We start from the raw sequence: 16,218 nt of genomic DNA on the forward strand, positions 1-16,218 counted from the left end.
CTGGGATGGCACACATAAGACTGGCCCTGGGATGGCAGACATAAGACTGGCCCTGGGATGACACACATAAGACTGGCCCTGGGATGGCACACATAAGACGTGGGATGGCACACATAAGGCTGGCCCTGGGATGGCACACATAAGACTGGCCATGGGATGGCACATAAGACTGGCCATAAGAGTGGCCCTGGGATGGCACACATAAGACTGGCCCTGGGATGGCACACATAAGACTGGCCCTGGGATGGCACACATAAGACTGGCCCTGGGATGGCACACATAAGACTGGCCCTGGGATGGCACACATAAGACTGGCCCTGAGATGGCACATAAGACTGGCCATGGGATGGCACACATAAGACGTGGGATGGCACACATAAGACTGGCCCTGGGATGGCACACATAAGACTGGCCCTGGGATGGCACACATAAGACTGGCCCTGGGATGGCACACATAAGACTGGCCCTTGGATGGCACACATAAGACTGGCCCTGGGATGGCTCACATAAGACTGGCCCTGGGATGGCACACATAAGACTGGCCCTGGAATGGCACACATAAGATGTGGGATGGCACCATAAGACTGGCGCTAGGATGGCACACATAAGACGTGGGATGGCACACATAAGACGTGGGATGGCACACATAAGACTGGCCCTGGGATGGCACCCATAAGACGTGGGATGACACACATAAGACGTGGGATGGCACACAAAAGACGTGGGATGGCACACATAAGACGTGGGATGGCACACCTAAGACGTGGGATGGCACACATAAGACTGGCCCTGGGATGGCACACATAAGACGTGGGATGGCACACATAAGACTGGCCCTGGGATGGCACACATAAGACTGGCCCTGGGATGGCACACATAAGACGTGGGATGGCACACATAAGACTGGCCCTGGGATGGCACACATAAGACTGGCCCTGGGATGGCACACATAAGACGTGGGATGGCACACATAAGACTGGCCCTGGGATGGCACACATAAGACTGGCCATGGGATGGCACACATAAGAGTGGCCCTGGGATGGCACACATAAGACTGGCCCTGGGATGGCACACATAAGACTGGCCCTGGGATGGCACACATAAGACTGACCCTGGGATGGCACACATAAGACTGGCCCTGAGATGGCACACATAAGACTGGCCCTGGGATGGCACACATAAGACGTGGGATGGCACACATAAGACTGGCCCTGGGATGGCACACATAAGACTGGCCCTGGGATGGCACACATAAGACTGGCCCTGGGATGGCACACATAAGACTGGCCCTTGGATGGCACACATAAGACTGGCCCTGGGATGGCTCACATAAGACTGGCCCTGGGATGGCACACATAAGACTGGCCCTGGAATGGCACACATAAGATGTGGGATGGCACCATAAGACTGGCGCTAGGATGGCACACATAAGACGTGGGATGGCACACATAAGACATGGGATGGCACACATAAGACTGGCCCTGAGATGGCACCCATAAGACGTGGGATGACACACATAAGACGTGGGATGGCACACAAAAGACGTGGGATGGCACACATAAGACGTGGGATGGCACACCTAAGACGTGGGATGGCACACATAAGACTGGCCCTGGGATGGCACACATAAGACGTGGGATGGCACACATAAGACTGGCCCTGGGATGGCACACATAAGACTGGCCCTGGGATGGCACACATAAGACGTGGGATGGCACACATAAGACTGGCCCTGGGATGGCACACATAAGACGTGGGATGGAACACATAAGACTGGCCCTGGGATGGCACACATAAGATGTGGGATGGCACACATAAGGCGTGGGATGGCACACATAAGACTGGCCCTGGGATGGCACACATAAGACTGGCCCTGGGATGGCACACATAAGACGTGGGATGGCACACATAAGACGTGGGATGGCACACATAAGACGTGGGATGGCAAACATAAGACGTGGGGTGGCACACATAAGACTGGCCTTGGGATGGCACACATAAGACGTGGGATGGCACACATAAGACGTGGGATGGCACACATAAGACTGGCCCTGGGATGGCACACATAAGACGTGGGATGGCACACATAAGACGTGGGATGGCACACATAAGACGTGGGATGGCACACATAAGACGTGGGATGGCACACATAAGACGTGGGATGGCACACATAAGACTGGCCCTGGGATGGCACACATAAGATGTGGGATGGCACACATAAGACTGGCCCTGGGATGGCACACATAAGATGTGGGATGGTACACATAAAACGTGGGATGGCACACATAAGACGTGGGATGGCACACATAAGACTGGCCCTGGGATGGCACACATAAGATGTGGGATGACACACATAAGACTGGCCCTGGGATGGCACACATAAGACGTGGGATGGCACACGTAAGACGTGGGATGGCACACTTGAGTGTTTGGATGGGACGCGTGAGATGTGGGATGGCACACATAAGACGTGGGATGGCACACATAAGACGTGGCATGGCACACATAAGACGTGGCATGGCACACATAAGACTGGCCCTGGGATGGCACACATAAGATGCGGGATGGCACACATAAGGCGTGGGATGGCACACATAAGACGTGGGATGGCACACATAAGACGTGGGATGGCACACATAAGACGTGGGATGGCACACATAAGACGTGGGATGGCACACATAAGACGTGGGATGGCACACATAAGACTGGCCCTGGGATGGCACACATAAGACTGGCCCTTGGATGGCACACATAAGACTGGCCCTGGGATGGCACACATAAGACTGGCCCTGGGATCGCACACATAAGACTGGCCCTGGTATGGCACACATAAGACTGGCCCTGGGATGGCACACATAAGACTGGCCCTGGGATGGCAGACATAAGACTGGCCCTGGGATGACACACATAAGACTGGCCCTGGGATGGCACACATAAGACGTGGGATGGCACATATAAGACTGGCCCTGGGATGGCAGACATAAGACTGGCCCTGGGATGGCACACATAAGACGTGGGATGGCACACATAAGGCTGGCCCTGGGATGGCACACATAAGATGTGGGATGGCACACATAAGACTGGCCCTGGGATGACACACATAAGACTGGCCCTGGGATGGCACACATAAGATGTGGGATGGCACACATAAGACTGGCCCTGGAATGGCACACATAAGACTGGCCCTGGGATGGCACACAAGACTGGCCCTGGGATGGCACACATAAGACGTGGGATGGCACACATAAGACGTGGGATGGCACACATAAGACTGGCCCTGGGATGGCACACATAAGACTGGCCCTGGGATGGCACACAAGACTGGCCCTGGGATGGCACACATAAGACTGGCCCTGGGATGGCACACATAAGACTGGCCATGGGATGGCACACATAAGACTGGCCCTGGGATGGCACACATAAGACTGGCCCTGGGATGGCACACATAAGACTGGCCCTGGGATGGCACACATAAGACTGGCCCTGGGATGGCACACATAAGACTGGCCCTGGGATGGCACATAAGACTGGCCCTGGGATGGCACACATAAGACTGGCCCTGGGATGGCACACATAAGACTGCCTGGGCCCTTGGATGGCACACATAAGACTGGCCCTGGGATGGCACACATAAGACTGGCCCTGGGATGGCACACATAAGACTGGCCCTGGGATGGCCCTGGGATGGCTCACATAAGACTGGCCCTGGGATGGCACACATAAGACTGGCCCTGGGATGGCACACATAAGACTGGCCCTGGGATGGCACCATAAGACTGGATGGCACACATAAGACTGGGATGGCACACATAAGACTGGGATGGCACACATAAGACTGGGATGGCACACATGTGGGATGGCACACATAAGACTGGCCCTGGGATGGCACACATAAGACGTGGGATGGTGGGATGGCACACCTAAGACGTGGGATGGCACACATAAGATGGGATGGCACACATAAGACTGGCCCTGGGATGACACACATAAGACGTGGGATGGCCCTGGGATGGCACACATAAGACTGGCCCTGGGATGGCACACATAAGACGTGGGATGGCACACATAAGACGTGGGATGGCACACATAAGACTGGCCCTGGGATGGCACACATAAGACTGGCCCTGGGATGGCACACATAAGACTGGCCCTGGGATGGCACACATAAGACTGGCCCTGGGATGGCACACATAAGACTGGCCCTGGGATGGCACACATAAGACTGGCCCTGGGATGGCACACATAAGACTGGCCCTGGGATGGCACACATAAGACTGGCCCTGGGATGGCACACATAAGACTGGCCCTGGATGGCACACATAAGACTGGCCCTGGGATGGCACACATAAGACTGGCCCTGGGATGGCACACATAAGACTGGCCCTGGGATGGCACACATAAGACGTGGGATGGCACACATAAGACTGGCCCTGGGATGGACGTGGGATGGCATAAGACGTGGGATGGCACACATAAGGCCCTGGGATGGCACACATAAGACGGCCCTGGGATGGCACACGTGGGATGGCACACATAAGACGTGGGATGGCACACATAAGACTGGCCCTGGGATGGCACACATAAGACTGGCCCTGGGATGGCACACATAAGACTGGCCCTGGGATGGCACACATAAGACTGGCATAAGACTGGCCCTGGGATGGCACACATAAGACTGGCCCTGGGATGGCACACATAAGACGTGGGATGGCACACATAAGGATGGTGGGATGGCACACATAAGACTGGCCCTGGGATGGCACACATAAGAGGTGGGATGGCACACATAAGACTGGGATGGCCCTGGGATGGCACACATAAGACTGGCCCTGGGATGGCACACATAAGACTGGCCCTGGGATGGCACACATAAGCGTGGGATGGCACACATAAGACTGGGATGGCACACGTGAGTGTTTGGATGGGACATAAGACGTGAGATGTGGGATGGCACACACGTGGGATGGCACACATAAGACATGGCACACATAAGACTGGCCCTGGGATGGCACACATAAGATGCGGGATGGCACACATAAGACGTGGGATGGCACACATAAGACGTGGGATGGCACACATAAGACGTGGATGGCACACATAAGACTGGTGGGATGGCACACAAAAGACTGGGATGGCACACATAAGACGTGGGATGGCACACCTAAGACTGGGGATGGCACACATAAGACTGGCCCTGGGATGGCACACATAAGACTGGCCCTGGGATGGCACACATAAGACTGGCCCTGGGATGGCACACATAAGACTGGCCCTGGGATGGCACACATAAGACTGGCCCTGGGATGGCACACATAAGACTGGCCCTGGGATGGCACACATAAGACGATGGGATGGAACACATAAGACTGGCCCTGGGATGGCACACATAAGATGTGGGATGGCACACATAAGGCGTGGGATGGCACACATAAGACTGGCCCTGGGATGGCACACATAAGACTGGCCCTGGGATGGCACACATAAGACGTGGGATGGCACACATAAGACGTGGGATGGCACACATAAGACGTGGGATGGCAAACATAAGACGTGGGGTGGCACACATAAGACTGGCCCTGGGATGGCACACATAAGACGTGGGATGGCACACATAAGACGTGGGATGGCACACATAAGACTGGCCCTGGGATGGCACACATAAGACGTGGGATGGCACACATAAGACGTGGGATGGCACACATAAGACGTGGGATGGCACACATAAGACGTGGGATGGCACACATAAGACGTGGGATGGCACACATAAGACTGGCCCTGGGATGGCACACATAAGATGTGGGATGGCACACATAAGACTGGCCCTGGGATGGCACACATAAGATGTGGGATGGTACACATAAGACTGGTGGGATGGCACACATAAGACTGGCCCTGGGATGGCACACATAAGACTGGCCCTGGGATGGCACACATAAGATGTGGGATGGCACACATAAGACTGGCCCTGGGATGGCACACATAAGACGCCCTGGGATGGCACACATAAGACGTGGGATGGCACACATAAGAGTGTTTGGATGGGGCGTGAGATGTGGGATGGCACACATAAGACGTGGGATGGCACACATAAGACGTGGATGGCACACATAAGACGTGGCATGGCACACATAAGACTGGCCCTGGGATGGCACACATAAGATGCGGGATGGCACACATAAGAGGCGTGGGATGGCACACATAAGACGTGGGATGGCACACATAAGACACTGGGATGGCACACATAAGACGTGGGATGGCACACATAAGACGTGGGATGGCACACATAAGACTGGCCCTGGGATGGCACACATAAGACTGGCCCTGGGATGGCACACATAAGACTGGCCCATTGGATGGCACACATAAGACTGGCCCTGGGATGGCACACATAAGAGACATAAGACTGGCCCTGGGATGGCACACATAAGACTGGCCCTGGGATGGCACACATAAGACTGGCCCTGGGATGGCACACATAAGATGGCCCTGGGATGGCACATAAGACTGGCCCTGGGATGGCACACATAAGACTGGCCCTGGGATGGCACACATAAGACTGGCCCTGGGATGGCACACATAAGACTGGCCCTGGGATGGCACACATAAGACTGGCCCTGGGATGGCACACATAAGACTGGTGGGATGGCACACATAAGACTGGCCCTGGGATGGCACACATAAGATGGGTGGGATGGCACACATAAGACTGGCCCTGGGATGACACACATAAGACTGGCCCTGGGATGGCACACATAAGATGTGGGATGGCACACATAAGACTGGCCCTGGGATGGCACACATAAGACTGGCCCTGGGATGGCACACAAGACTGGCCCTGGGATGGCACACATAAGACGTGGGATGGCACACATAAGACTGGCCCTGGGATGGCACACATAAGACTGGCCCTGGGATGGCACACATAAGACTGGCCCTGGGATGGCACACATAAGACATAAGACTGGGGATGGCACACATAAGACTGGCCCTGGGATGGCACACATAAGACTGGCCATGGGATGGCACACATAAGACTGGCCCTGGGATGGCACACATAAGACTGGGATGGCACACATAAGACTGGCCCTGGGATGGCACACATAAGACTGGCCCTGGGATGGCACACATAAGACTGGGATGGCACATAAGACTGGGATGGCACACATAAGACTGGCCCTGGGATGGCACACATAAGACTGGCCCTGGGATGGCACACATAAGACTGGCCCTTGGATGGCACACATAAGACTGGCCCTGGGATGGCACACATAAGACTGGCCCTGGGATGGCACACATAAGACTGGCCCTTGGATGGCACACATAAGACTGGCCCTGGGATGGCTCACATAAGACTGGCCCTGGGATGGCACACAAGACTGGCCCTGGAATGGCACACATAAGACGTGGGATGGCACCATAAGACTGGCCCTGGGATGGCACACATAAGACGTGGGATGGCACACATAAGACGTGGGATGGCACACATAAGACTGGCCCTGGGATGGCACACATAAGACGTGGGATGGCACACATAAGACGTGGGATGGCACACATAAGACGTGGGATGGCACACCTAAGACGTGGGATGGCACACATAAGACTGGCCCTGGGATGACACACATAAGACGTGGGATGGCACACATAAGACTGGCCCTGGGATGGCACACATAAGACTGGCCCTGGGACGGCACACATAAGACGTGGGATGGCACACATAAGACGTGGGATGGCACACATAAGACTGGCCCTGGGATGGCACACATAAGACTGGCCCTGGGATGGCACACATAAGACTGGCCCTTGGATGGCACACATAAGACTGGCCCTGGGATGGCACACATAAGACTGGCCCTGGGATGGCACACATAAGACTGGCCCTTGGATGGCACACATAAGACTGGCCCTGGGATGGCTCACATAAGACTGGCCCTGGGATGGCACACAAGACTGGGGAATGGCACACATAAGACGTGGGATGGCACCATAAGACTGGCCCTGGGATGGCACACATAAGACGTGGGATGGCACACATAAGACGTGGGATGGCACACATAAGACTGGCCCTGGGATGGCACACATAAGACGTGGGATGGCACACATAAGACTGGTGGGATGGCACACATAAGGATGGCACACATAAGACGTGGGATGGCACACCTAAGACGTGGGATGGCACACATAAGACTGGCCCTGGGATGACACACATAAGACGTGGGATGGCACACATAGACGTGGGATGGCACACATAAGACTGGCCCTGGGATGGCACACATAAGACTGGCCCTGGGACGGCACACATAAGACGTGGGATGGCACACATAAGACGTGGGATGGCACACATAAGACTGGCCCTGGGATGGCACACATAAGAGGTGGGATGGCACACATAAGACTGGCCCTGGGATGGCACACATAAGACGTGGGATGGCACACATAAGACTGGCCCTGGGATGGCACACATAAGACGTGGGATGGCACACATAAGGCGTGGGATGGCACACGTAAGACGTGGGATGGCACACGTGAGTGTTTGGATGGGACGCGTGAGATGTGGGATGGCACACATAAGACGTGGGATGGCACACATAAGACGTGGCATGGCACACATAAGACTGGCCCTGGGATGGCACACATAAGATGCGGGATGGCACACATAAGACGTGGGATGGCACACATAAGACGTGGGATGGCACACATAAGACGTGGTATGGCACACATAAGACGTGGGATGGCACACATAAGATGTGGGATGGCACACATAAGACGTGGGATGGCACACGTGAGGGTTTGGATGGGACGCGTGAGATGTGGGATGGCACACATGAGGCCATTGGAGAGGGACTTGGTATAGTGAAGTGTGGGGATATGTTTTCCCAAATGCAATAGATTGTGTAAGGACCCTTCCCTTTCTATGTCATCCTATTGGTTGTGTGGTGATTAGCAAGTTTGCCTGTGGGCTGGAAAGACCAGGGTTGGAGACCTACAAGGTGCTGCTGTTCTAATGCACTAATTCAGAGCTCTCCAATCCCGTTCCTGGAGAGATACCCTCCTATAGGTTTTTCCTAACTAACCTGATTCAGTTTATCAACCAGCTAATTAAATAGAATCAGGTGCGCTAGATTAGGATTGGTAGAAAAAACCTACAGGATGGTAGCTTTCCAGGAACAGGGTTGGAGAGCCCTGCACTAATTTACACAACAAGACATTTAATTGAGTTACTCTCAAGGTGCACGTTTGCCAGCCTTCGCTAAAGTAGTAATGTACTACTACTAAAGTAGTAATGTACTAGTGGTGTGGGGGCTGTGCTTTGGCAAAGTGGGTGGGGTTATATCCTTCCTGTTTGGCCCTGTCCGGGGGTGTCCTCGGATGGGGCCACAGTGTCTCCTGACCCCTCCTGTCTCAGCCTCCAGTATTTATGCTGCAGTAGTTTATGTGTCTGGGGGCTAGGGTCAGTTTGTTATATCTGGAGTACTTCTCCTGTCCTATTCGGTGTCCTGTGTGAATCTAAGTGTGGTTCTCTAATTCTCTCCTTCTCTCTTTCTTTCTCTCTCTCGGAGGACCTGAGCCCTAGGACCATGCCCCAGGACTACCTGACATGATGACTCCTTGCTGTCCCCAGTCCACCTGGCCGTGCTGCTGCTCCAGTTTCACCTGTTCTGCCTTATTATTATTCGACCATGCTGGTCTGGTCATTTATGAACATTTGAACATCTTGGCCATGTTCTGTTATAATCTCCACCCGGCACACCCAGAAGAGGACTGGCCACCCCACATATGCTCTCTCTAATTCTTTCTTTCTTTCTCTCTCTCGGAGGACCTGAGCCCTAGGACCATGCCCCAGGACTACCTGCCATGATGACTCCTTGCTGTCCCCAGTCCACCTGACCGTGCTGCTGCTCCAGTTTAAACTGTTCTGCCTTGTTATTATACGACCATGCTGGTCATTTATGAACATTTGAACATCTTGGCCATGTTCTGTTATAATCTCCACCCGGCACAGCCAGAAAAGGACTGGCCACCCCACATAGCTTGGTTCCTCTCTAGGTTTCTTCCTAGGTTTTGGCCTTTCTAGGGAGTTTTTCCTAGCCACCGTGCTTCTACACCTGCATTGCTTGCTGTTTGGGGTTTTAGGCTTGGTTTCTGTACAGCACTTTGAGATATCAGCTGATGTACGAAGGGCTATATAAATCAATTTGATTTAGATTTGATTTGATTACTAACCTTCAAATCTTGCATATTAAGTAGTCTGACCACAATAGATTACTAATGTAATTGAATCAGGACAGGAACACTTTATAGCACCTCAGAGCAAACAAAGTGCTCAGACATGATGGAACTTTGTTGATCCCCAAGGGAGGACATGACATCAGACACTCACATTGTCCCGGACAGCCTCGGAGACAGTGCGTGAGAGCATGAGACAGGAGACGGCGCAGGCCATGATGTGGAAGAGTGTGTACATGATCCTCGTGCTGGACGATGACTTCACCGGGGGGCAGAAGGAGCAGCACAGTGAACACGGGGCCGGGCCACAGCAGCAACATATCTGTGGAGAGGAGAGAGATATGTTCACATATATATCTGAGAGGAGAGAGGAGAGGAGAGGAAGAGAGAGAGAGGAGAGAAGATGAGAGAGGGGAGGGGGAGAGGAGAGCAGGGGACCTACCTGGAGAGAGGAAGAAACCTATCTGGGGAGCAGAACAAGTGAGGAGTCAGCTCAACAATATAGTGACAGTGCTCAATATATCCTAGGAGATGAGGAGAGAGATGCTCAATATAACTGCGGGAGACAGAGAGGGGGATTTCCAATATAAATGATATATGAGAGTTGTAACTGGGAGGAGGTGAAGAGAGAGATGCTCAATATCTGTGAGGAGATGTGTAAATTCAACAATAAAGGGATTATACTGTATTTAACCAATTGGATCAAATCCTTGGTCATCATCAACCACTCCAACACTCCAACGTCAACATATTTGAATGATGGAAAGGAGAGGGGTGTTTAGCATATTTTAGGATGGAGTGGAGTCAACATGTCTGTGAATCAGAAGTCAACTGAACGTAGCCTTAGTGCTAGACAGAAAGCTACATAACTGAAGTGAGTGAGTGAGTGAGTGAGTGAGTGAGTGAGTGAGTGAGTGAGTGAGTGAGTGAGTGAGTGAGTGAGTGAGTGAGTGAGTGAGTGAGTGAGTGAGTGAGTGAGTGAGTGAGTGAATAAATGCATGAATGAATGACATTGATTATCCCTCAAGAGGAAATTCTTTCCATAACTCACTGAAGTTGCACATAACTGCTTACAAATTCACCAACATCTAATTCACTGTAGTACCACAGAGAAAACATGACGCTCTCAATAACCAAGTTATATTTGTTTATATGAGGGGACACCTTTTACACAGTGAATGAACTCAGTGAACTATTCTCAGAGGAGCTTCACCTTGATATGAGGGTTTTGGGCAGGTTGTTGTGTGTTACATGTGGTTGTTGTGTGTTACAGGTGGTCGTTCCATGTTACAGGTGGTTGTTGTGTGTTACAGGTGGTTGTTGCGTGTTACAGGAGGTTGTTGCGTGTTACAGGAGGTTGTTGCGTGTTACAGGTGGTTGTTGCGTGTTACATGTAGTTGTTGTGTGTTACAGGTGGTTGTTGCGTGTTACAGGAGGTTGTTGCGTGTTACATGTGGTTGTTGTGTGTTACAGGTGGTTGTTGCGTGTTACAGGTGGTCGTTGCATGTTACAGGTGGTCGTTGCGTGTTACATGTAGTTGTTGTGTGTTACAGGTGGTTGTTCCGTGTTACAGGAGGTTGTTGCGTGTTACATGTGGTTGTTGCGTGTTACAGGTGGTTGTTGCGTGTTACAGGTGGTTGTTGCGTGATACAGGTGATTGTTGCGTGTTACAGGTGATTGTTGCGTGGTACAGGGGGTCGTTGTGTGTTACAGGTGGTCGTTGCGTGTTACATGTAGTTGTTGTGTGTTACAGGTGGTTGTTCCGTGTTACAGGAGGTTGTTGCGTGTTACATGTGGTTGTTGCGTGTTACAGGTGGTTGTTGCGTGTTACAGGTGGTTGTTGCGTGATACAGGTGATTGTTGCGTGTTACAGGTGATTGTTGCGTGGTACAGGGGGTCGTTGTGTGTTACAGGTGGTTGTTGCGTGTTACAGGTGGTTGTTGCGTGTTACAGGTGATTGTTGCGTGATACAGGGGATCGTTGTGTGTTACAGGTGGTTGTTGTCTGTTACAGGTGGTTGTTGCGTGTTACAGGTGGTCGTTGCGTGTTACATGTAGTTGTTGTGTGTTACAGGTGGTTGTTGCGTGTTACAGGAGGTTGTTGCGTGTTACATGTGGTTGTTGTGTGTTACAGGTGGTTGTTGCGTGTTACAGGTGATTGTTGCGTGTTACAGGTGATCATTGCGTGTTACAGGTAGTTGTTGTGTGTTACAGGTGGTTGTTGCGTGTTACAGGTGATTGTTGCGTGTTACAGGTGGTTGAATTTAGTCCAAACACACAGAAAATCTGATCCGCCTGGAGTCAAACCAATTTATAAACTAACAGCATTGTATTGTAATACACTGTGTTGAACTGCTTGTCCTGTTTTAAGTCGTTGTTATCTGGGATTTTACTGGGGGTGGGGGGGTTACTGGATGAGGGAGGAGAGTAGAAACACAAGCATAGACTGTTTCTTTGATAAACATCCAGAACTGTAGATGAAATCTATCCTATCTATCGATCGATCTATCTGTATCTCTCTAATTGCTCTAATCTCTCTAATCTACAACAGAAAGCTGGTTCACTAGGTGAGAGTAAACTGTAGAGTGGCTAGGTCATGTTGGATTTGTGGGACAATGACTCACGTCTTTCCAATATGAGATTAACCTGCATTGTTGTATCAAATGTATATCCTGCCAATAACACTTCAGAGTCCAATAGACCTAATATTAATACAGGACACAGCCTCAGGTCTCAAGCGTAGAATGAGGCAAAATAAAACGAGACAAAGTGTAGACTACTGTACAACGGGTGTATTGATCTCTATCCAACATAGAACACCTGCTGCATTGTAACAGATACTGACATCTGTTAGTTCTGGATCTGATACGTATTAACAACAGGCCAGTTAGGTACAAAACAATAGTCATATCACATCAACTATTATGTGTTAAAGTTATGTTTTAACACAACAACTAATATAGCTATGATTTAACACAACAACGACATTACTACGTTTTAACACAACAACTACATTACTACGTTTTAACACAACAACGACATTACTACGTTTTAACACAACAACTACATTACTACGTTTTAACACAACAACTACATTACTATGTTATAACACAACAACTAATATAGCTATGATTTAACACAACAACTACATTACTACGTTTTAACACAACAACTACATTACTATGTTTAAACACAACAACTAATATAGCTATGATTTAACACAACAACTACATTACTACGTTTTAACACAACAACTACATTACTATGTTATAACACAACAACTACATTACTATGTTTTAACACAACAACTACATTACTACGTTTTAACACAACAACTACATTACTACGTTTTAACACAACAACTACATTACTACGTTTTAACACAACAACTACATTACTATGTTTTAACACAACAACTACATTACTACGCTTTAACACAACATCTACATTACTATGTTTCAACACAACAACGACATTACTATGTTTTAACACAACAACTAATATAACTGTTTTAACACAACAACTACATTACTATGTTATAACACAACAACTAATATAACTGTTTTAACACAACAACTACATTACTATGTTATAACACAACAACTAATAAAACTGTTTTAACACAACAACTAATAAAACTGTTTTAACACAACAACTACATTACTACGTTTTAACACAACAACTACATTACTATGTTATAACACAACAACTACATTACTACGTTTTAACACAACAACTACATTACTACGTTTTAACACAACAACTACATTACTACGTTTTAACACAACAACTACATTACTATGTTTTAACACAACATCTACATTACTACGCTTTAACACAACATCTACATTACTATGTTTCAACACAACAACGACATTACTATGTTTTAACACAACAACTAATAAAACTGTTTTAACACAACAACTACATTACTATGTTTTAACACAACAACTACATTACTATGTTATAACACAACATCTACATTACTATGTTAACACAACAACTACATTACTACGTTTTAACACAACAACTACATTACTATGTTAACACAACATCTACATTAGTATGTTTAAACACAACAACTAATATAACTATGTTTTAACACAACAACTAATATAGCTTTGTTTTAACACAACAACTAATATAACTTTGTTTTAACACAACAACTACATTACTATGTTTAAACACAACAACTACATTACTACGTTTTAACACAACAACTACATTACTACGTTTTAACACAACAACTAATATAGCTTTGTTTTAACACAACAACTACATTACTACGTTTTAACACAACAACTAATGTAGCTTTGTTTTAACACAACAACTACATTACTACGTTTTAACACAACAACAAATATAGCTTTGTTTTAACACAACAAATACATTACTACACTTTAACACAACATCTACATTACTATGTTTTAACACAACAACTACATTACTATGTTTTAACACAACAACTACATTACTATGTTTTAACACAACAACTACATTACTACGTTTTAACACAACAACTACATTACTACGTTTTAACACAACAACTAATATAGCTTTGTTTTAACACAACAACTACATTACTACGTTTTAACACAACAACAAATATAGCTTTGTTTTAACACAACAAATACATTACTACACTTTAACACAACATCTACATTACTATGTTTTAACACAACAACTACATTACTATGTTTTAACACAACAACTACATTACTATGTTTTAACACAACAACTACATTACTACGTTTTAACACAACAACTACATTACTACGTTTTAACACAACAACTAATATAGCTTTGTTTTAACACAACAACTACATTACTATGTTAACACAACAACTACATTACTATGTTAACACAACAACTACATTACTATGTTAACACAACAACTACATTACTATGTTAACACAACAACTACATTACTTTGTTTTAACACAACAACTACATTACTATGTTTTAACACAACATCTACATTACTATGTTTTAACACAACAACTACATTACTATGTTTTAACACAACAACTACATTACTATGTTTAAACACAACAACTACATTACTATGTTTTAACACAACAACTACTAGCAAACGTATCATGAAACTATGGGACTCAATGTCTTACTAAACAGACAGCAATCCAAACACATTCTCATTCATGTGTAACGTCTCCATAATTCCTCTTATATGTTCTCTCTTTCCCTCCCGCCAACTCTCTGTCATTCAGGACTCTGTCTCACCTGGTAGGCAAACATGTTGAGGAAGTAGCTGTAGATGCCACTCTGGTGCATCTCCTGGGCTGTCATCCGTTCAGAACCCTCCAAAACGGACAGCTTTGGGTGTTAGATCACAGACCCTGTGAGGATGACATCCTAAAAGTCCCCAGAAAACGATCCTCTAACATCTAAAACAGTACAAATTGTTTTCCCAAAATAAGTACCGGCGTTACAAAACAAAAGCGCTACTTGTTGTTGTGCAATCCAACTTCCAACGGGTCAACAGGGTAGTTCTTCCTGAGTTCTTCTCTGCTATATCCTGGATCACATGTAACACAAAGACACATCCAACCAACCTTGCTAAATCTCGGCCTCAATCCAACTTCGGGGGGATAGAAAGTGTCCGGGTATTTATTTTACTCATATCCTGTGTGCTCTCTTTTTGCTTCTGTGTCGGGCGCTGTCAGAAGAGTTGGAGAGAGAGGTGGTGATGATGAATGCTCTCAACCCCTCCTCCCCGTGCTCCGCTTTACCCTGGAAGATTAGGCAGAGCCAGGGAGAGAGGGAGGCGGGGCATGTGTTAGTCCCATCTGTCCCTCCCTTCCCCCAGGGCCCTTGCTCCACTGCTCCAGAGACAGCCTCCAGGCCACACACACACACACAGGACAGAGCAGCACCATGGTCACAATGGGCTTGGGCCACGCTGTTCTTTGGGTTACATACCCATCAGAATGGAATTACCCACAAATTACTGTCATTTTCTTTGTACATTTAAGGA

At 48.4% G+C, this 16,218-nt stretch overlaps 1 protein-coding gene across 2 annotated transcripts in view; it reads right to left on the reverse strand.

Annotated features, from left to right (window-relative positions):
* serinc4 (serine incorporator 4) overlaps nt 1–15,992 on the reverse strand; it is a 57,314-nt gene extending 41,322 nt beyond the window's left edge. The window contains exons 1-2 of one of the 2 annotated variants that reach the window (XM_046333044.1): nt 15,797–15,992; nt 10,379–10,546 (exon numbers count right to left, since the gene is read on the reverse strand). In XM_046333044.1, coding sequence (XP_046189000.1) covers nt 10,379–10,462 — 84 coding nt within the window. In that variant the 5' untranslated portion in view covers nt 10,463–10,546; nt 15,797–15,992. Of the gene's footprint in view, nt 1–10,378; nt 10,547–15,464 lie in introns of both variants that reach the window. The other variant, XM_046333043.1, reaches the window with a different exon arrangement.
* Between the last annotated feature and the right edge of the window lie 226 nt (nt 15,993–16,218).

This window comes from Oncorhynchus gorbuscha, unplaced genomic scaffold (assembly GCF_021184085.1).
Source record: "Oncorhynchus gorbuscha isolate QuinsamMale2020 ecotype Even-year unplaced genomic scaffold, OgorEven_v1.0 Un_scaffold_333, whole genome shotgun sequence".
In the NCBI taxonomy this organism is placed as follows: Eukaryota; Metazoa; Chordata; class Actinopteri; order Salmoniformes; family Salmonidae; genus Oncorhynchus; species Oncorhynchus gorbuscha.